Source organism: Mirounga leonina, unplaced genomic scaffold (assembly GCF_011800145.1).
Source record: "Mirounga leonina isolate KUSES-001 unplaced genomic scaffold, KU_Mleo_1.0 Mir_166, whole genome shotgun sequence".
Classification (NCBI taxonomy): Eukaryota; Metazoa; Chordata; class Mammalia; order Carnivora; family Phocidae; genus Mirounga; species Mirounga leonina.
This window is the reverse complement of record NW_023270418.1, coordinates 126970-148923: the sequence shown is the minus strand read 5'-3', so window position 1 is coordinate 148923 and position 21954 is coordinate 126970. Positions and strand designations below refer to the sequence as shown.

The 21954-nt window shown below is 37.3% G+C and overlaps 1 protein-coding gene across 1 annotated transcript in view; it reads right to left on the bottom strand.

Annotated features, from left to right (window-relative positions):
* LOC118015671 (L-lactate dehydrogenase C chain) overlaps nucleotides 1–21954 on the bottom strand; it is a 45511-nt gene that overhangs the window by 9150 nt on the left and 14407 nt on the right. Inside the window, exons 4-6 of the mRNA XM_035012423.1 lie at nucleotides 18553–18726; nucleotides 7211–7384; nucleotides 4041–4158 (exon numbers count right to left, since the gene is read on the bottom strand). Coding sequence (XP_034868314.1) covers nucleotides 4041–4158; nucleotides 7211–7384; nucleotides 18553–18726 — 466 coding nt within the window. The remainder of the gene's footprint in view (nucleotides 1–4040; nucleotides 4159–7210; nucleotides 7385–18552; nucleotides 18727–21954) is intronic.

The following is a 21954-nucleotide window of genomic DNA, read 5'->3' as shown; positions in this document are numbered from 1 at the left end:
CTATCTAGGAAGATGACTTTGGGTATGCTTTTGTACAAAAAATTTTTTAGGTTAAAAAAAGTTAAGCACTTGGGGCACCTGGGTGGCTCAGTCGGTTAAGCGGCTGCCTTCAGCTCAGGTCATGATCCCAGGGTCCTGGGATCGAGTCCCGCATCGGGCTCCCTGCTCAGTGGGGAGCCTGCTTCTCCCTCTCCCACTCTCCCTGCTTGTGTTCCCTCTCTCGCTGTGTCTCTCTCTGTCAAGTGAATAAATAAAATCTTTAAAAAAAAAAAAAAAAGTTAAGCACTGGAGGATTCTGAAAAGATGGTGAAGTAGGAAGCACCAGGATTCTTTTTTTTTTTTTTAAGAAAAAGAAGGGCAGCCATTGTTGTTGTCCCCCCCCCCCCCCATCATTGCATCCCCTTCCCATCTAGCTAAAGAGATCTCCAGGAAATTTAAAAGGAAAGCATCCACTCCCCATTCCCTTTATTTTTCTCTTTTTCTCTTACTGGGAGCCAGATATTAAAGACTAGAATGTAAAAAATCAATTGTATATATGGGGGAAAATTAGAAAGTAACCATGCATGACCAGGAAAAGGCATAGGCTCAGAATAGACCTAAAAGACCTTAAGATTATACCTCAGGCTGATCCTTGGCATGGAGACAGCCTTCAACACACACACACACACACACACACACACACACACACACACCCCCTCGGAAGGAAAAGAATCTGATTTCCAGAGTTACTATATTATTAGATTCAAATATCCAGTTTTCAACGAAAAAATCACAAAGTATTCAGAGAAATAGAAAAGTATGGCCCATTCAAAGGAAAAATATTAATCAACAGAAACCGTCCCTAAGAAAGACCTGATGGCAAATCTATTAGACAAAGACTTTAGAGTAACTATCTTCAAGATGCTCAAAGAAATAAAGGAGATGTGGATTAAGTCAAGAAAATGGTGAATGAACAAAATGGAAATTTTTTTTTTAAAAGAAAACGTAAGAAGAACCACCCCCCAAAAAATTTTAGAGCTTAAAAGCATAATAACTAAAATGAGAAATTCATTAGTGGGATTCAAAGGCAGACTTGAACAAGCAGAAGAAAGAATCAGCAAACTTAAAGGTAGAACAATGGAAATTACTGAATCTGAGGAACAGAAAGAAAAAACATTGAAGAAAAGTAAACAATAAGATTATTAGCAGATTTCTCATTAGAAACTTTAGAGTCCAGAAGGCAGTGGGCAAATACATTCAAAGTACTAAAAGAAAAAAAAAACTGTCAACAAAGGATCTTGTATTTTATATTTGGCAAACTGTCCTTCTAAAGTGAGGGAGAAATTAAGATATCCCCAAAGACACAGAAGCTGGGGGAGTCATCACCACTAGACCTGACCTGCAAGAAATACTCAATGGAATTCTGCAGGGTAAAGTGAACAGTAACTCAAAGCCATATGAAAAGATAAAGATCTCAATAAAGGAAAATGCACAGGCAAAATTATAAAAAGCTAGTAATACTGGTAACAGTAGTTGCAATTCTACTTTTTTGTTTTTGGAATAATTTAACAGACCAATACATTTTTTAAAAAGCAATCAAAAAGATAGTATTATTGTGACTTTAGTTTGTAATTCCTGTTTTCAAGTCTAAAAGACTGATGCAGTTAAAAGAATTATTAGTTTTTTGGGGGGGCATTCAATGTACAAACATGTAATTTTTTAAAAAGATTTTATTTATTTATTTGACAGAGATACACAGGAAGAGAGGGAACACAAGCAGGGCAAGTGGGAGAGGGAGAAGCAGGCTTCCCGCTGAGCAGGGAGCCCGATGCGGGGCTTGATCCCAGGACCCTGAGATCATGACCTGAGCCAAAGGCAGACGTTTAACGACTGAGCCACCCAGGCGCCCCAAACATGTTATTTTTGAAATCGATAATCAAAAGGGGTGAGGATGGAGCTGTAAAGGAGCAGAGTTTTTGTATGTTACTGAAGTTAAGCTGGTACAAATTCAAATAAGTGTGTTATAATACTAGGATGCTAAGTGTAATACCCATGGTAACCAAAAAGAAAATAACTATAATAGTTATAGAATATATACAGAAGAAATTTAAATATTTCACTACAAAAAAATCAACTAAACACAAAAGAAGACAATAATACAGGAAATGAGGAACAATAAGCTGTAAGGCATATAGAAAACAAAAATTCTCACCAAGATACTAGCAATGAGATCCAACAGTACATTAAAAGGATTATCCACCACAACCAAGTGGGATTTATTCCTGGGCTGCAAGTTTACTTCAACATCCACAAATCAGTCAATGTGATATACTACATTAATAAAAGAAAGGACAAGAACCATATGATACTCTCAATAGATGCAGAAAAAGCCATTTGACAAAGTACAGCATTCTTTCTTGATTAAAACTCTTCACAGTGTAGGGATAGAGGGTACATACCTCAACATTATAAAAGCCATCTATGAAAAACCCAAAGCGAATATCATTCTCAATGGGGAAAAAATGACAGCTTTCCCCCTAAGGTCAGGAACACGGCAGGGATGTCCACTATCACCACTGCTATTCAACATAGTATTAGAAGTCCTAGCCTCAGCAATCAGACAACAAAAAGAAATAAAAGGCATCCAAATCGGCAAAGAAGAAGTCAAACTCTCACTCTTTGCAGATGATATGATACTTTACGTGGAAAACCCAAAAGACTCCACCCCAAAACTGCTAGAACTCATACAGGAATTCAGTAAAGTGGCAGGATATAAAATCAATGCACAGAAATCACTTGCATTTCTATATACCAAAAACGAAACAGAAGGAAGAGAAATTAAGGAGTCGATCCCGGGTGCCTGGGTGGCTCAGTTGGTTAAGTGACTGCCTTCGGCTCAGGTCATGATCCTGGAGTCCCAGGATCGAGTCCCGCATCGGGCTCCCTGCTCAGCAGGGAGTCTGCTTCTCCCTCTGACCTCACCCCTCTCATGTGCTCTCTCTCTCTCAAATAAATAAAATCTTTAAAAAAAAAGAAGGAGTCGATCCCATTTACAATTGCACCCAAAATCATAAGATACCTAGGAATAAACCTAACCAAAGAGGCAAAGGATCTGCACTCAGAAAACTATAGAATACTCATTAAAGAAATTGAGGAAGACACAAAGAAATGGAAAAACGTCCCATGCTCATGGATTGAAAGAACAAATATTGTGAAATGTCTATGCTACCCAGAGCAATCTACACATTCAATGCAATCCCTATCAAAATACCATCAATTTTTTTCACAGAAATGGAACAAATAATCCTAAAATTTGTATGGAACCAGAAAAGACCCTGAATAGCCAGAAGAATGTTGAAAAAGAAAACCAAAGCTGGTGGCATCACAATTCCGGACTTCAAGCTCTATTGCAAAGCTGTCATCATCAAGACAGTATGGTACTGGCACAAAAACAGACACATAGATCAATGGAACAGAATAGAGAGCCCAGAAATGGACCCTCAACTCTATGGTCAACTCATCTTTGACAAAGCAGGAAAGAATGTCCAATGGAAAAAAGACAGTCTCCTCAACAAATGGTATTGGGAAAACTGGACAGCCACCTGCAGAAAAAATGAAACTGGACCATTTCCTTACACCACACACAAAAATAGACTCAAAATGGATCAAAGACCTAAATGTGAAACATGAATCCATCAAAATCTTGAGGAGAACACGGGCAGAAACCTCTTCGACCTCAGCCACAGCAACATCTTCCTGGACACATCACCAAAGGCAAGGGAAACAAGAGCAACCTGGTTCCAAAGTTCATGATCATAATCACTATGCTATATTACCCTCCAACACATATGAGTTCTTGTGAAATGATAAGCAGATTTTCCTTTTAAAAAATGACCCCCGAAGAAAGCTATGCATAATATAAGTCTGAATTTGGGGATTTTCAGAAGGTTAGAGTTATTTATATCTTACAAAAGGCAAAGATCAATATATACTTTTTGTCTGTGAAACTAATTCTTAAGACTGATTATTAAGGCACTGAGACATTGAATGAGTACTGTTACCTTTCAACAACTTGTTTATGGATATTTTTCCACTGGTCTTTGTCTGAATCAGTTCCTAATTTAGGGTCTAGAGTCTTCAGAGCAACACCAGCAACATTCACCCCACTCCACAAAGGCACTAAAAGAAATATATCTCAGAATAAACTCTTCTTTCCAGTACTGCATCAATTCTTTGAGTTCAATGGGTTTATATTATAAAGTTAGGTTACTACCTTACACATATATAAAAATAAGTTTAAAATGGACAAAAGAAAGAAATGTAAAAAACCAAAATTATAAAGTATTAGAAAAATATGTAAGACGAACCATGAGAGACTATGGATGCCAGGAAACAAACTGAGGGTTTCAGAGGGGAGGGGGGTGGGGGGATGGGTTAGCCCGGTGAGGGGTATTAAGGAGGGCACGTATTGAATGGAGGACTGGGTGTTATATGCAAACAATGAAGCATGGAACACTACATCAAACACTAATGATGTAATGTATGGTGACTAACATAATAAAATAAAATTTCAAAAAATATGTAGTAGAAGTTATTTATAATTGTGTGGTATAGGAGGCATTTAAAGCAAGATGGAACTACAGAATCCACAAAGAAAAGGATAAGATAAACTATCATAAGCAACTAGAAGGAAAAGAGCAACAAATACTACTCAACAGTAACAAAGAGCTGACAGGGAATAACTGTCAACCTAAAATCTTATATTAGTTAAACTGTCATTCAAAATGAGGTGAAACTAAAACACTTTCACATAAACACAACTGACAGGATATACTTCAGGAAGAAAGAATTGAATCCAGGGGAAGGAGTTAGACACAGGAAATAAAGATAAGCAATACAACTGGCAAACATGTACACAAATCCAGACAGGTATTATACTTAAATAGTAATAATTAGTTTGGGGATATGAAAACAGAATGGAACCAAAAAAGTAGTTAATACTGTTGTCCCTTGAACACACAGGTTTGAACTGTGTGAGTCCACTTATACATTAATATAAGTATAATAAGTATACTGGAAAATGTTTTGGAGATGTGCAAATTTGGAGATTTGAAAAAAACTTGCAGATGAACCATGTATTATTATAAAGAAAATAGCATATAATATATATAACATACTTTGATTGAATTAACTGTTTATGTTATCACTAAGGCTTCCAGCCAACAGTAGGCTATTAGAATTAAATTTTGGGGGAGTCAAAAGTTATACACAGATTTTCAGCTGTGTGGGGATTGGAACCCCTAACCTCCATGTCATTCAAGGGTCAACCGTAATTACATATGTGAGAGAACAAGGCCAATCAAACTTAATACATTCTAAGTTCTATGTATTATTCCAAAGAAGAATAAACACACTAATTATTTTGAGGTCAAGTATGAATACAGACCACTTACAAAGTGAGTGTATAATCCAAAGTAGTAGAGGAAATTAAAGAAAGTTTAAATGATCCAGTAGAAAGCAGAGAAGAAAAAAGAAACAAAAGAAAATCTCGCTAAATAGAATAATAAATATATTCAAATCAATACTAATCAGAATATACTACTTTATAAAAAATAAAATTCTGGAATATTAAATGTGAGACATTAAAACATACCTAGGAAAATTATTTTTAATGACTTTGAGGAGGGAGAACTGAGTTAAGAAGGGTCAAATTAAGGCACTGGTGAAACAAATATTTATCCAAATCAAATCAAAAGCATTTATTTTTAAAAGTAAAACACTATGATATGAGAAGTTTAGCTTGGGAAAAGGAAGGACAGTAATTGAGAGAGGTCATGAAAGTGTCTTTTACCAGAGTGGTAAGTGCATACCAGAGCAGAAAGTGCATTTACCAGAGTGGTAATTACACAGATGTGTTCACTATTTGATGATTTATTGAGCTATAAATTTATATTCTGTATAATTTTTCTGCATATGTTATATATACTTAAGTGAAAAAATGTTTTAAAGTATACCATAAATTTTATCATGGTTTAAAAAATATTTATTATACTATGACCCTTGAAATACAAGGAAAATAGAAGGGCTCATTAAATGTTTTGAATTAATGAACAATTGAATGAATGAACAAATGGTCCTTATTCCCTATAAAATGGGTTTATTGACATTATGGAAAGATTTGCATGTATGACACAATTAGAGAACATTGTAAGAAGCAGAAAGTTCGGAGCGCCTGGGTGGCTCAGATAGTTAAGCATCTGCCTTCGGCTCAGGTCATGATCCCAGGGTCCTGGGATCGAGTCCCGCATCGGGCTCTCTGCTCCTTGGGAGCCTGCTTCTCCCTCTGCCTCTCTCTCTCTCTGTCTCTCATGAATAAATAAATAAAAATCTTAAAAAAAAAAAAAAAAAAGTAGAAAGTTCTACTGTACAGCAGATATTAAATGTTTAAGTCCAGAAAAGAAAAAGGTTCATGTGGCCTAAGTAATAGTTTAAACCACATATTATATAATTCTACTTACATGAAAAATCTGAAATAAATAAATCAGAAAGTAGGTTAGTGGCTGCCTGGGCCTGGGGTGGGTGTGAGCACAGGAATGGGAGTTTCTTTTTGGGGTGATGAAAATGTTCTGTAATTATCTTGTAGTAATGGTTGCACAACTCTTTGACTACACTAAAATCCAGTGAATTACACACTTTAAATGGATGAATTTTATAGTATGTGAATTATATCTTAATAATGCTGCTGTTTAAAAATCACACTAAGGGCACCTGGGTGGCTCAGAGGGTTAAGCGTCTGCCTTCAGCTCAGGTCATGATCCCAGGGTCCTGGGATCGAGTCCCGCATCGGGCTCCCTGCTCCTTGGGAGCCTGCTTCTCCCTCTGCTTCTCTCTCTCTCTCTCTCTGTCTCTCATGAATAAATAAATAAAATCTTTAAAAAATAAATAAATAAATAAATAAATAAAAGTCACACTAAGTTAAAGTTCTCCAGATAAGAGAAACACTCATTGACTTTTAAAACAGCTATATGTTATGTGCAATATTTTATGAGAGATAGCTAAATCCATGAACAGAAGACAAAGTATAGGAATAGAAAAAGATACACCAGGGCAATACCAACAAAATGAAAGTTATGTAGCTATATTAATATCAGAAAAAAATATACTTTAAAGAAAATAAGCATGATTAGAGATAAGAAGTATGATTACATTATGATAATAGGTTTCTACTTACCACTAGAATCACCATGTTCTCCAATTATCCAACCATGGCAGCTTGTGGGATGGACACCCAATTTCTCTCCAATTAGGTAACGGAAACGGGCAGAGTCTAGATTACAACCACTTCCAATTACACGAGTTGCAGGTAAGCCACTTAGCTTCCAGACCACATATGTCAAAATATCCACTAGGAGGAATAATTTGTTAGAAAAAAATTAATGGTAACTTCCTTCTACAATTTTCTTTTCTAAATAGATAAATTGTATTTTTTACTTTTATTTATTTATTTTTTTTAAGTAGGCTCCATGCCAAGTATGGAACCCAATGTGGGGCTTGAATTCATGACCCTGAGAGGTCAAGACCTGAGTTGAGCTCAAGAGTTGGATGTTTAACCAACTGAGCCACCCAGGCACCCCTAGATAAACTGTCTTAAAATCAAATACAGATTCATTACAGAGTTCAAAGTGAAGCAAGTCAACAAACAAATAAGGATTATCTCTCCCATAGGTGTTAAAAAGGTTAAATTATTCATGATAAGAATTTTAAAACAAAAAAAGCCCTCTTTTGAGATAATGTACCTATCTGTATTAAATAAGCAGTAAATTAATTCTACCTTCTTAAGCACACTTAGATTTTGCCTCTCCCTCACCACAGCCTCATCTAATCTATCAGCATCTCCTACCAGAATAAGGCCACATGCATGATCAGGGCCATATGCAGATGTGAATGACAAAATTCAATATTCATTAATGAATTAAAAAAAAAAAAACTTTCTGGAGCGCCTGGGTGGCTCAGCCAGTTGAGCGTCACACTCTTGATTTCAGCTCAGGTCATGATCTTAGGGTCCTGGGATCAAGCTCTGCATTGAGCCCCAATTTCCTGCTGAGCAAGTCTGCTTAAGATTCTCTCTCTCCCTCTCCCTCTGCCCATCCCCCCTGCTCAAGTGGGCTCTCTCTAAATAAATTAATTAATTAAGGGGCGCCTGGGTGGCTCAGTCTTTAAGCGTCTGCCTTCGGCTCAGGTCATGATCCCAGGGTCCTGGGATCGAGCCCCGCATCGGGCTCCCTGCTCGGCGGGAAGCCTGCTTCTCCCTCTCCCACTCCCCCTTGCTTGTGTTCCCTCTCTAGCTGTCTCTCTCTCTGTCAAATAAATAAATAAAATCTTTAAAAAAAATAATTAATTAAATCTTTAAGAAAAAAATCAGGGGTGCCTGGGTGGCTCAGTCGTTAAGCGTCTGCCTTCGGCTCAGGTCATGGTCCCAGGGTCCTGGGATAGAGTCCCGCATCGGGCTCCCTGCTCCATGGGAAGCCTGCTTCTCCCTCTCCCACTCCCCCTGCTTGTGTTCCCTCTCTCGCTGTGTCTCTGTCAAATAAATAAATAAATAAAATCTTTAAATAAAATTAAATTAAAAAACAATTTTCTGCAACTATGAAACGAAGGGAATTTCATAAAAAACTCACATTAAACATCATACTCGATGATTAAAGACTAAATGTTTTCCCCACAAGAAAAAGAATTAATCGAGTACGTGCCCTCTCAATACTTGGGCAAGGGTGACACATGCCACTAACACCAGAGGATAGAGATATAAATAGTGTTTACTGGAGAAAATCTTAGAAGCAGAGAAATAAGGAACCACACTGTGTACACTGAACTTTCATTATTCCACAGCATAGGTTAGGCAGAGATCCTCTGTACACAATATAGCCAAGTGCAGAGGAGCTTCCTTTGGCTAGAAAGCTGGGTGTTCTCTAGAAACTCCTCCAAGAGCAAGGACAAGTCCCACCACCACAATGTTACGTATCTTTAAATTAGCTTTGGAGGGGGAAAGGAACACTTAGTTTCCTTAAGTAACAAGAAATTTATCAAGGAATATCTGGGTCTAGCAACAATGGTAAGAAGTATGTATTTCTAGGACCAAGGTCTACACACCAAGGGCCCCAGAAAGAACTGTGCATGCCAGGAATGCTGGTACCAGTGTAAGGCCTTGCTGTCTCTCCACAAGCTGACTCACTTCAGCTGATAGAGCTGAATTAAGCTACCAAAAGGAGGAAGGAAGCAAGCCTCCAGAGTCATGCTGATTTGTATCTCATTATTATTTACATTCACCATTGTATTGGAGGTTTTAACCAGTGAAATGAGGCAAGAATATAAAAAGGTCTTCAAATTGGAAAGAAAGAATTAAAATTAATAAAACTGTGTTTACAGATGACATGATAATATACACAGAATATCCTAAGAATTTGAATAAAATTACTAGAATTAGTTAAGTGAACTTAGCAACATTTTCAAGATACAAAGTCAATATGAGAAAAACAATAGTATTTCTAGACACTAGCAATAATCAATGGGAAAATGAAATGTAAAGACAACTTTTTTTATAATAGCATCAAAAATATGAAATGCTTAGGGATAATTTAATAAAATTTGTGTAAGACCTATACCCTGAAAACTACAAAACATTGCTAAAAGAGAATAAAGAAGACATACATACATATAGAGATATTCCATATTCATGGACTGGAAGACTTAATAGTGTTCAGATACAATCTCCAAATTAATCTATAGATCTAACACAATCCCAATTAACATCCCAGCATGTGTTTTTATAGAAATAGAGGAGCTAACTGTAAAATTCATGTGAAAATTAAAACAACACATAATACCCAAAGTAATTTTAGAAAAGAACAGAGAAAAAAAAAAGTAAGAACAAAGAGAATTTACATTAACTGATTTGAAGATTTAGTGTAATCAAGACAGTGTGATAATAATAAAATAATATATATGGAAAATGACAAAAAAATATATATGGAGATAAATGAAAAAATAGAGAATCTAGAAATAGACTCACATAAATGATAATTTTCAAAAAAGTTGTCAAAGCAATTCAAATGGGAAAAAAAGTATTTTTAACAATGTTGCTAGAAAAACTGGATATTATCATTGAAAAAATGAATGACACCTTACATCAAACACTAAAATTAATATGAAATGAGTTACAGTCCTAAATATAAAAGATAAAATGTTAAAACTTATAGAAAATAATAAATGAGAAAATCTTCAAACTTAGGGTGGGCTAAAGGTTTCTTAGCTAAAAGTCAAAAGAACATAGGGGTGCCTGGGTGGCTCAGTTGGCTGGCTCCTGATTTCAGCTCAGGTCAGGATCTCAGGGTTGTGAGATCGAGCCCCTCGTAGGGCTCTGTGCTCAGAGCTGAGTCTGCTTGAGATCCTCTCCCTCTGTACCCCTCCCCCCCAGCTCAAGCTCACTCTCCCTCTCTCAAATAAATAAAATAAATCTTTTAAAAATAATAATAATAAATAAAAGTTAAAAAAGCATAAAACATAAATAAGAAATTGATAAACTGGACTTCACCAAATGATATACTTTACTCTTTGAAAAATATCATTAAGAACACAAAAAGGTAAGCCACAGACTGAGAGAAACTTATGCAATACTTATATCTGACAAAGGGACTTGTATACCGTGTATATAAGAACTCTTATAATTCAACAATTAAAGGTTGAGTTATAGGTCAAAAGAATTAAAGGTCAATGGATCTAATTTTTAAATATTAATGAAAGATATGAATAGACCATTCACAAAAGAAAATATACTAAGAGCCAAGGAATACATGAAAAATGCTCAACATCTTTGATCATGAAGGGAATACAGTTAATTAAAACCATAATGATATTAGAATGACTAAAACTGAAAAGACTGACAATACCAGGTGTTCGCAAGGATGTGGAACAAACAGTACTCTCTTCTAGTGCTGATGGGAATGTAAAATGAACAATCACTTTGGAAAACTGTTTGGCAGCTTCTAACAGAGTTAAACATATACATACCATATAAGCCACCCAGGTATTTACCCAGAGAAATAATGACATACATCCATGAAAATACTTGTTCACAAATGTTTACAGCAGCTTTATTCATAATAGCCAAAAACTGGAAATAACCTAAATATTTACCAATGGATAAGTGGATATGAATAGAAAAAGAGGATTTAAAATTATTTAAAAGAATAATTACTCTTCAGCAGTAAAAAAAGAACAGATCACTGATACACCGAGCAACATGAATGAATCCCAAAATAATCATGCTAGGTGAAAGAAGCCAGACAAAAAAAGACTACATTCACTAATGAATGTACAATTCCATTATATGAGATTCCAGAAATAAGGGACAGACTGCAAAGAGGCACAAGAAAACTCTCAGAGGTAATGGAAATGTATTTATCTTGATTATGGTGGTGGTTTCATGAGTGATTACATCTATCAATACTGTGGAAAAGACATGTATCATATGACCTCACTGATATGAGGAATTCTTAATCTCAGGAAACAAACAAAATCTCAGGTTGCTGGAGTGGGGGGTGGGGTGGGAGGGATGGGGTGACTGGGTGATAGACACTGGGGAGGGTATGTGCTCTGGTAAGCGCTGTGAATTGTGCAAGACTGTTGAATCTCAGATCTGTACCTCTGAAACAAATAATGTAATATACGTTAAGAAAAAAAAAGAAGAAGAAGATAGCAGGAGGGGAAGAATGAAGGGGGGGAAATCGGAGGGGTAGACGAACCATGAGAGACAATGGACTCTGAAAAACAAACTGAGGGTTCTAGAGGGGAGGGAGGTGGGAGGATGAGTTAGCCTGGTGATGGGTATTAAAGAGGGCATGTTCTGCATGGAGCACTGGGTGTTATGCACAAACAATGAATCATGGAACGCTACATCTAAAACTAATGATGTAATGTATGGTGATTAACATAACAATAAAAATTTTAAAAAAAATACTCACTGTGGAATGATGTCAGCAACACAGCCAAATAAGACATACCTTCTCACCACCCACCCCTCAAAACCAACAATCTGGCATCCACCCATGGACAGAAATGCCTTTGCTGGAGCGGTGGGATCCAGCACTATACACCAAGGAAACCGGAAGGATACTCACTCACCCATGTGTCAGGCATGTAATCGGCACAGAGGCCTCAGTCCCAGCTGTGGACCCTGCAATGGCCCATGAGCCAATCCCAGCCCCACTTTACTACAGTCCAGGAGCCCCTGGAAAACAGTCTTAGACAATCCACCTATGGATAGGATAGCCTTTCTGGAAGTCCAGGTTTCCAGCAGAGAAGTCCCAGCACACCAGTGGGGCAAAATAATATGAGTTTGGATGCATTGAAAAGGGTAAGAGGAACAGTTTGACTTTACTTGCATCACTCCTCCCCAAGGTGGAAGAGCTCAGTGCCAAAAGAGATCTTCTTAGCTCATGATTTCCCCCACAAAGGAAAGTCAGAGTGTGTAAGCACCTACCTTCACTAGCTATGCAAACTCCTACCAAAGAAGCCCATTTCTTTCTCACCCCATCCAAAGTATTGAGTCCTGAGCTCCATGACTGGGGGATGAGAAGAAGCTAAGACAGTGGCAGACAGGACTCTCAAAGGGGCATTATGGGACATAGATCCTACTAAATGTGTTGTGGACTCCAACAGGAAGTGTGCCCATGAGCCACTGGGGATGCCCTGCCAGTAGATCCCCCCAACTAACACAGAGGCAATCCCAGCATTCCACACACAGACCCCCATACACACCCTACTGGGGTTGGCTCCCTCTATGTACTTCCAATGGCAAGAATGAGCATTAGCAAACAGCTAGTGAGCACAGGCAGAAAGCTGGACCAAAACTGTGGGTCAGAAAGAAACTGCAAACTTCAACTTAAGCCATATCCTTCGGAAAGCAAAAGAGAGGCTGTCAGCACTTGGCCTACTGCATTGAGGGTCAAAATGAGGCATAGAAGCTCAAGAATCCTGCCACAACAGGGTGTAAGATGTGTGGAGCAGGCATATACATAGGCCTGAGAAAGCCTCAGAATCCGTAGCAGGGCTGACAGAAGACATTTCTGTCCTGAACTAAGTTGGTAAAGACTAGGTTACAGCTACTTCAAATGCACAGACAATAACACAAGACTTCAAGGAACATAAAAATATCAGGGAAACATGACACTACCAAAGGATCTCAATAATCTTCCAGTAATCAACCCCAAAGACATGGAGATCTTAGCAAACAAAGAATTCAAAATATCTGGTTTAAGGAAGCTAAATGAGCTACAAGAAAACACAGAAATAGTTCAGTGAAATCAGGAAAACAAAATGAGAAATTTAATGAAGAGACAGAAATCATAAAAAAGAACCAAATTCTAGAGTTGAAGAATATAATGAGTGAAATGAAAACTGCAATAGATAGCATCAACAACAGAATGGATCAAGAAGAAGGAATCTGTTGAACTTAATAGATATATTCAGAATATTTCATCTTAAAACATCAGAATACACATTCTTTTCAAGTGCACATGGAACACTCACCAGAATAGATCATGTATCAGGTCACAAAACAAGCTTCAACAAATACAAAAAGACTGAAGTCAAACCATGCACCTTTTCCAACCACAACACTGTGAAACTAGAAGTCAATCACAAGAAAAAATTTGGGAAGATCACAAATACATGGAGGTTAAACAACATGCTACTAAACAATGAACAGGTCAACCTGGAAATCAAAGCAGAAATTTCAAACATACATGGAAACAAATGAAAATGAAAACACAAAGGTCCAAAACCTTTGAGATGTAGTAAAAGCAGTCCTAAGAAGGAACTATATAGCAATAGATGCCTACCTTAAGAAGCAAGGAAAATCTCAAATAAACAATCTAACCTTACACCTAAAGGAGCCAGAAAAAAAATAACAAAGCATAAAGCCAGCAGAAGGAAGGAAATAATAAAGATTAGAGCAGAAATAAATGATAATAGAAACTACAAAATAGAACAGATCAATGAAACTAGGAACTGGTTCTTTGAAAGGAAAGAGGAGAAATAACGAACACCATAGAAATACAAACAATTGGGGCATCTGGGTGGCTCAGTTAGTTAAGCGACTGCCTTCGGCTCAGGTCATGATCCCAGGATCCTGGGATCAAGCCCCACATCGGGCTCCCTGCTGAGCAGGGGGCCTGCTTCTCCCTCTCCCTCTGCTGCTCCCACTGCTTGTGCTCTCCTGCTCTCTCTCTGTCAAATAAATAAATAAAATCTTTTAAAAAAAAAAAGTACAAACAATTATAACAGAATATTATGAAAAACTATGCCAACAAATTGGACAACCTAGAAGAAATGGATAAATTCCTAGAAACATATAAACTACCAAAACCACAAGAAGAAATAGAAAACTTGAACAGACTGATAACCAGCAAAGAAATTGAATCAGTAATCAAAAAACTCCCAGCAAACAAAGTCCATGACCAGATGGCTTCACAGGCAAATTCTACCAAACACTTTAAAGAAGAGTTAATACCTATTCTTCTCAAATTATTCTAAAAAATAGAAAAGGAAGGAAAATTTCCAAATTCATTCTTTGAGGCCAGCATTATGCTGATACCAAAACCAGATAAAGACACCACTAAAAAAGAGAACTAAAGGCCGTATCTCTGATGAACACAGATGCAAAAATTCTCAATAAAATACTAGCAAACCAAATCCAACAATACATTAAAAAAATAATTCACCCCAATCAAGTGGGATTTATTCTTGGGTTGCAAGAACGGTTCAATACTCTCAAATCAATCAACGTGATACATCACATTAATAAAAAAAAAAAGGGTAGGAACCATATGATCATTTCAATAGATGCAGAAAAAGCATTTCACAAAGCATGACATCCATTCATGATAAAATCCATCAACGATATAGGTTTAGAGGGAACATACCTCAACATAATAAAGGCCATATATGAAAAACCCACAGCTACTATCATCCTCAATGGGAAAAACCTGAGAGCTTTTCTCTATAGTCAGGAACAAGACAGGGATGTCCATTCTCACCACTTTTTTTTTTTTTAAGATTTTATTTATTTATTTGACAGAGAGACAGCGAGAGAGGGAACACAAGCAGGGGCAGAGGCAGAGGGAGAAGCAGGCTTCCCGCTGAGCAGGGAGCCCGATGCAGGGCTCGATCCCAGAGTCCTGGGATCATGACCTGCGCTGAAGGCAGACGCTTAACAACTGAGCCACCCAGGCGCCCCCATTCTCACCACTTTTATTCAACATAGTACTGGAAGTCTTAGCCACAGCAATCAGACAACAAAAAGGAACAAAAGGCATCCAAATCAGCAAGGAAAAAGAGAAACTTTCAGTATTTGCACATAACATGATACTATATAGAAAACCACAAAATAAACCACAAAAAAACCCGCTAGAACTGATAAACCAATTCAGTAAAGTCACAGGATATAAAATCAACATGCAGAAATCTGTTACATTTCTATAACTAATAATGAAGCAGCAGAAAGAGAAATTAAGGAATCAATCCCATTTACAATTGCAACAAAAACAATAAGATACCTAGGAATAAACCTAACCAAAGAAATGAAAGACCTGTACTCTGAAAACTATAAAATACTGATGAAAGAAACTGAAGATGACACAAGGAAATGGAAAGACATTCCATGCTCATGGATTGGAAGAACAAATATTGTTAAAATGTCCATGCTACCCAAAGCAATTTACACATTTAAGGCAATCCCTTTCAAAATACCAACAGCATTTTTCATAGAGCTAGAACAAACAATCCTAAAATTTGTATAGAACCACAAAAGACCCCAAATAGCCAAAGCAACCTTGAAAAATAAAAGCAAACCTGAAGACATCACAATTCTGGACTTCAAGTTATATTACAAAGCTGTAGTAATCAAAACAGTATGGTACTGGCACAAAAAAGAGACACATAGATCAATGGAATCAAATAGAAAACCCAGAAATAAACCCACAATTATATGGTCAATTAATTTTCGACAAAGCAGGAAAGAATATCCAATGGGAAAAAGACAGTCTCTTCAATAAATGATATTGTGAAAACTGGACAGGAACATGCAAAAGAATGAAACTGGACCACTTTCTTACACTATATACAAAAATAAACTAAAAATGGATGAAAGACCTAAATGTGAGACAGGAAACCATTAAAATCCAAGAGGAGAGCACAGGCAGTAACCTCTTTTTTTTTTTTTAAGATTTTATTTATTTATTTGACAGACAGAGACACAGCGAGAGAGGGAATACAAGCAGGGGTAGTGGGAGAGGGAGAGGGAGAAGCAGACTCCCCGCTGAGCAGGGGGCCCGATGCAGGGCTCGATCCCAGGACCTGGAATCATGACCTGAGCCAAAGGCAGATGCTTAATGACTGAGCCACCCAGGCGCCCTGGCAGTAACCTCTTTGACATGAGCCATAGCAACTTCTTTCTAGATATGTCTCCTAAGGCAAAGGAAACCAAATCAAAAATAAATTATTGAGACTACATCAAAATAAAAAGCTTCTGCACAGCAAAGGAAATAATCAACAAAACTAAAATGCAACCTATGGAATGGGAGAAGATATTTGCAAATGATGTATCTGATATCTGATAAAGGGTTAGTATCCAAAATATATAAAGAACCTATAAAATTCAACACCCTCCAAATGAATAACCCAATTAAAAAACAGGCAAAAGACATGAATAGACATTTTTCCAAAGAAGACATACAGATGGCCAACGGATACATGAAAACATGCCCATTATTCATCATCAGGGAAATGCAAATCAAAACCACAACAAGGGGTGCCTGGGTGGCTCAGTTATTAAGCGTCTGCCTTCAGTTCAGGTCATGATCCCAGGGTCCTGGGATCGAGCCCCACATCAGGCTCTTTGCTCAGCCGGAAGCCTGCTTCTCCCTCTCCCACTCCCCCTGCTTGGGTTCCCTCTCTCGCTGTCTCTCTCTCAAAAAAAAATAAATAAAATCTTTAAAAAAATAAAATAAAATAAAAATAAAAATAACACAACAAGATATCACCTCACACCTGTCAGAAAGGCTAAAATCAAAAACACAAGAAACAACAAGTGTTGGTGAGGATGTGGAGAAAAAAGAACTCTCGTGCACTGTTGGTGGGATTGTAAATTGGTACAGCCACTGTGAAAAACAGCATGAATATTACTCAAAAAATTAAAAACAGGGCGCCTGGGTGGCTCAGTCGGTTGAGCGACTGCCTTCGGCTCAGGTCATGATCCCAGGGTCCTGGGATCGAGTCCCACATCGGGCTCCCTGCTCTGCGGGGAGCCTGCTTCTCCCTCTCCCACTCCCCCTGCTTGTGTTCCCTCTCTCGCTGTGTCTCTCTCTGTCAAATAAATAAATAAATAAATCTTAAAAAAAAAAAAATTAAAAACAGAAATGCCATATGATCCAATTATTCTACTATTGAGTATTTACCCCCCCAAAATGAAAACACTAAAAAGATATATGCACCCCTATATTTTTTGCAGCATTACTCACAATAGCCAAGATATGGAAACAATATAAGTGTATATCAACAGACAAATGGATAAGGAAAATGTGGTATATAATGGAATATTATGCAACTACAAAAAATGAGATTGTGCCATTTGAGAAAACATGGATGACCTAGAGGGCATTATGCTAACTGAAATAAATCAGACTGAGAAAGAGAAATACCATATGATTCCACTTATAAGTGGAATCCCCCCCCAAAAAAATGAATAAACAAACAAAAAGTAGAATCAGAGGGTGCCTGAGTGGCTCAGCTGGTTGGGTGTCTGCCTTCAGCTTAGGTCATGATCCCAGGGTTCTGGGATTGAGCCCCTCATCGGGCTCTCTGCTTGGCGGGGAGTCTGCTTCTCCCTCTACCCCTCCCCCTGCTCAAGCTCTTTCTCTCTCTGTCAAATAAATAAATAAAATCTTAATTTAAAAAAGTAGAATCAGACCTATAAATACAGAGAACAAACTGATAGCTGCCAAAGGGGAGTGTAGTGGGAGGGTTGGGCAAAATGGGTGAAGGGGAGAAGGAGATACAGGCTTCTAGGTATGGAATGAATAAGTTACAGGAATAAAAGACAGTATAAGAAAAAAAAGATGTTTATATATATATATATGTATACATTGTGTGTATACACACACACACACACATATATATGTTTCATATATATTATTTAATTTAATATTCAGCTACAAGAAAGAAAGAAATCCTGCCATTTGTGACATGGATGGATCTTGAAGGCACTATGTTAAGTGAAGTAAGTCTGACAGAGAAAGACAAATACTTTATGATGTCACTTATATGTGGATTCTAAAATAGCCAAACTCATAAAAACAAAGTGGTGGTGGGCAGGGGCTAGGGAAGAGGGGGATGGAGATCTCTTATATACTTTGGGTGTAGTTTATTGTACATAAATATTACCTCAATGAAATTGTTTTTTAAAAATAGTATGGAAAGATCATCTTTATTCAGTTAAAGGGAGGATAAAAGACTTACCTGGATTTGAAACAATAAGCATCTTACAGTCAGGACTATGTTGGACTATGGTAGGAATGATTGATTTCATGATGTTTACATTACGTTGGACCAGGGCAAGGCGACTTTCTCCCTCCTGTTGGCGTGCACCTGCTGTGACAATAACTAATTTGGAGTTTGCAGATACTATGTAATCTAAAAAGAAACAGAAGGCAATACTTGGATCAAGAACGCCATAATTACTGTGCTTTACTTCTTTGAAAGGCTATTGTATGACCTTGGTATTAAAGTACTCATCTATCAGCATGCCTGGGTGGCTCAGTTGGTTAAGCATCTGCCTTCGGCTCAGGTCATGATCCCAGGGTCCTGGGATCAGGTCCCACATTGGGCTCCCTGCTCCGCAGGGAGCCTCCTTCTCCCTCTACCGGTCCCCCTGCTGTGTTCCCTCTCGCACTGTGTCTCTCTCTCTCAAATAAATGAATAAAATCTTTAAAAAAAAATAATAAAATACTCATCTATCATAAATAAATAAACAAATAAGGTACACATTTACCTTCATGTCTGGCATTTGCTGATGAACAGACTTTCCATGTAGTAATGTTACATTGCATAAGCTGAAGGGGGCCTTGTTACTATGACTTACAAGTTTTCACATTTTTTCCAAATAATAACATATTGTACCATCCCTTTTAGCCCACATTCTCATTTCTTATTAAGGCCTGAGGCAATGCAAGTCAGCTCTCTCTGGCTTCTTAGAAACACCTTATGAAGCTTAAAACTCTGAGAATTTATGTCTGTTTCAAGATTCTAAGGATGAGCATGTATATTTACTTCTAACTATTATAAGGGACTAGATTTGAGATCACAAAGAAGTTCTTGATCCTCACAAGAAGGTAAACTACTTTCTAAATCTGATGACCAGTCATAAAACTGTTTTACCTACTAAATCCAATGATAATATGATATGATGCTCACTATCCTGTACTGGACTTTTTTTTTTTTTTTTTTTATTCATGAGAGACAGAGCGAGAGAGAAAGGCAGAGGGAGAAGCAGGCTCCCAAGGAGCAGGGAGCCCGATGCGGAACTTGATCCCAGGACCCTGAGATCATGACCTGAGCTGAAGGCAGACGCTTAACCATCTGAGCCACCCAGGCGCCCTGTACTGGACTTTTTAAAAAGCATTAAATACCTGGAAGTTATTTTCCATATGAATGTCAAAAATTAAACTAAGATTTCCTATATATCTCATCTCTATTTTTTTAAAAAAATTATTTTATACTCTTCTCTGTTTATTTATTTATTTTTGGAATCTCTACACCCAACATGGGGCTTGAACTCACTACCCTGGGGGCAAGAGTTGCATGGTCTTCAAACTGAGCCAGCCAGGTGCCCCCATGCTCTTTTAAAAAAGGAAATCCGCTTAATTTTAAAGACATTATTGTTTCTCCATTTATGGTCATTTCATATCTCTCTAATCCAAAAGAGGAGATAATTTATAAACCATAAACATTTTAATGTTTTCCGTGCCTCGGTAAAGATTTTAACTAGAAAGATAAACTTAGAAAGATGGCATTTCTTTGACATGTTTCACATTATCTAGAAAATTATCTCTCCTTTGTATCAAGTAAAAGACCTATATAGGAGGAAGTTCTCTCTCTGCACACAGTCTACTCATGCTTGCTCAAAGACCTTGCTTAATGTTCAACTTCCATAAAGTCTTATCTAACTATAAAAATCCAAAGTAATCTCTCAATCTCTCTCTGTTTCCTCATCCCTCTAGCTCTCCCTACTACCCTCTCAATTTTTAGAGAATGGGGAAAAATCCTTGCAACTTCTTCAGAGTCATCTCTCCACAGTTCAGATTATTTGAAATATTATGATGTTCAACAAATATAATTAAACGGTCTACCAAAGTAAAATATCAAGTCTTTTCGTAATCTGCTTCAGAATTATTTTTCTAGCTTTGTGTCTTAATTTTATGTCAGATTTTCCAGGTGCCCTGATTCTGTTAATGCCATCATCTCTTCACCTGTTATTTTCTGTTCTAAATATAACTCAATCCTCTAAGAGGCAGCAAACCATAATGGTCTGGAGCAAAGACTCTTAAGGTCCAACTGCCTATATCCTGACTCTGCCACTTCCTAGCTGTGTGACCCCGGACAAGTATTTTGCCTGCTCCTCTGACCCTTAGATCCTCATCTGCCAGACTGAGCTAATAATAGTTTTTCTTTTATCTGGTTCTTAAGAAACTGATTCAGTGAGTTAAAAGACAAAAAGTACTCAGAACAGTGCCTAGTATATAGTAAATATTCAATAAATGTCAGCAATTATTATTATTATATTAGCCAAGTACTTCTTCAAATACCAATTTCCCCACTAGGCATCTTCTAATCATATCATTCATAAATACCACTCTTGACTGAATTTTTATACCCTTTACTGCCTATAATGCTCAAATAGTCCTTATATATGGTTCCTTGTGTTATCTTTCGATGTTTATGTTGTACTTACATTCCTAACTTGATCATAAGTTCCATAATAACAGGTTTTGATTTCATATTCCTCCCTTTGACATTTTTAGCACCTTCTGTGTTCCCAGCACTTGGGCTCTGTGTTAACTGTTGTACATACGAGGCAATTAAAAACATCTTGGATAATCAATAATGTTCCATTGATCTTCACCATTAGAACTCACTAAATGTATTTTCAAACACTCTATTGTGTATTACATCATTCATATAGAATGTTTAAGAAATATATGTTCAATTTTAAAAATATTAAAGTTAACAACTCCATAAAAATCACGCAAATTAGTAGAACATCACCAATATCTTAGAAACACCTGTGTACCTCTAATAGGTTGCATCTCTATCTTTCATACTCAGAGGTTACCAACCATTCTTCAGAGTTGTTAAAATCACACACACAAAAAGTTGTACCATCTATGCATATTTAAGCAACATATTCGGTGTCACCTTTGAATCATAAGGTACATATTACTTTAGCTAAATATCATATAACTGATATTTATCCATGTTAACTGTGTCTCTGTAGTTCATTCACTTTCACTGTTGCATAATATCACACTGCATAATATATATAACTTAGTATTGGTATTCAGTGAATTGTTTCTAGTTTGGGGCAATTACAAATCACATCACTATACATTCTTGTACCTGTATCTAGTGCATATGTGCACAAATTTCTCTTGGGAATATACCTAGGGATGCAATTTCTGGGTTGTGGGATATGTTCATGTTCAACTTCACCAGGTAATTGACAAACTTTTTTTTTTTTTTTGTGAGAGAGAAAGAGCAGGGGGAGGGGCAGAGGGAGAAGCAGGCTCCCCACTGAGCAAGGAGCCAGATGTGGGGCTCGATCCCAGAACCCCAGGATCATGACCTGACCCAAAGGTAGACACT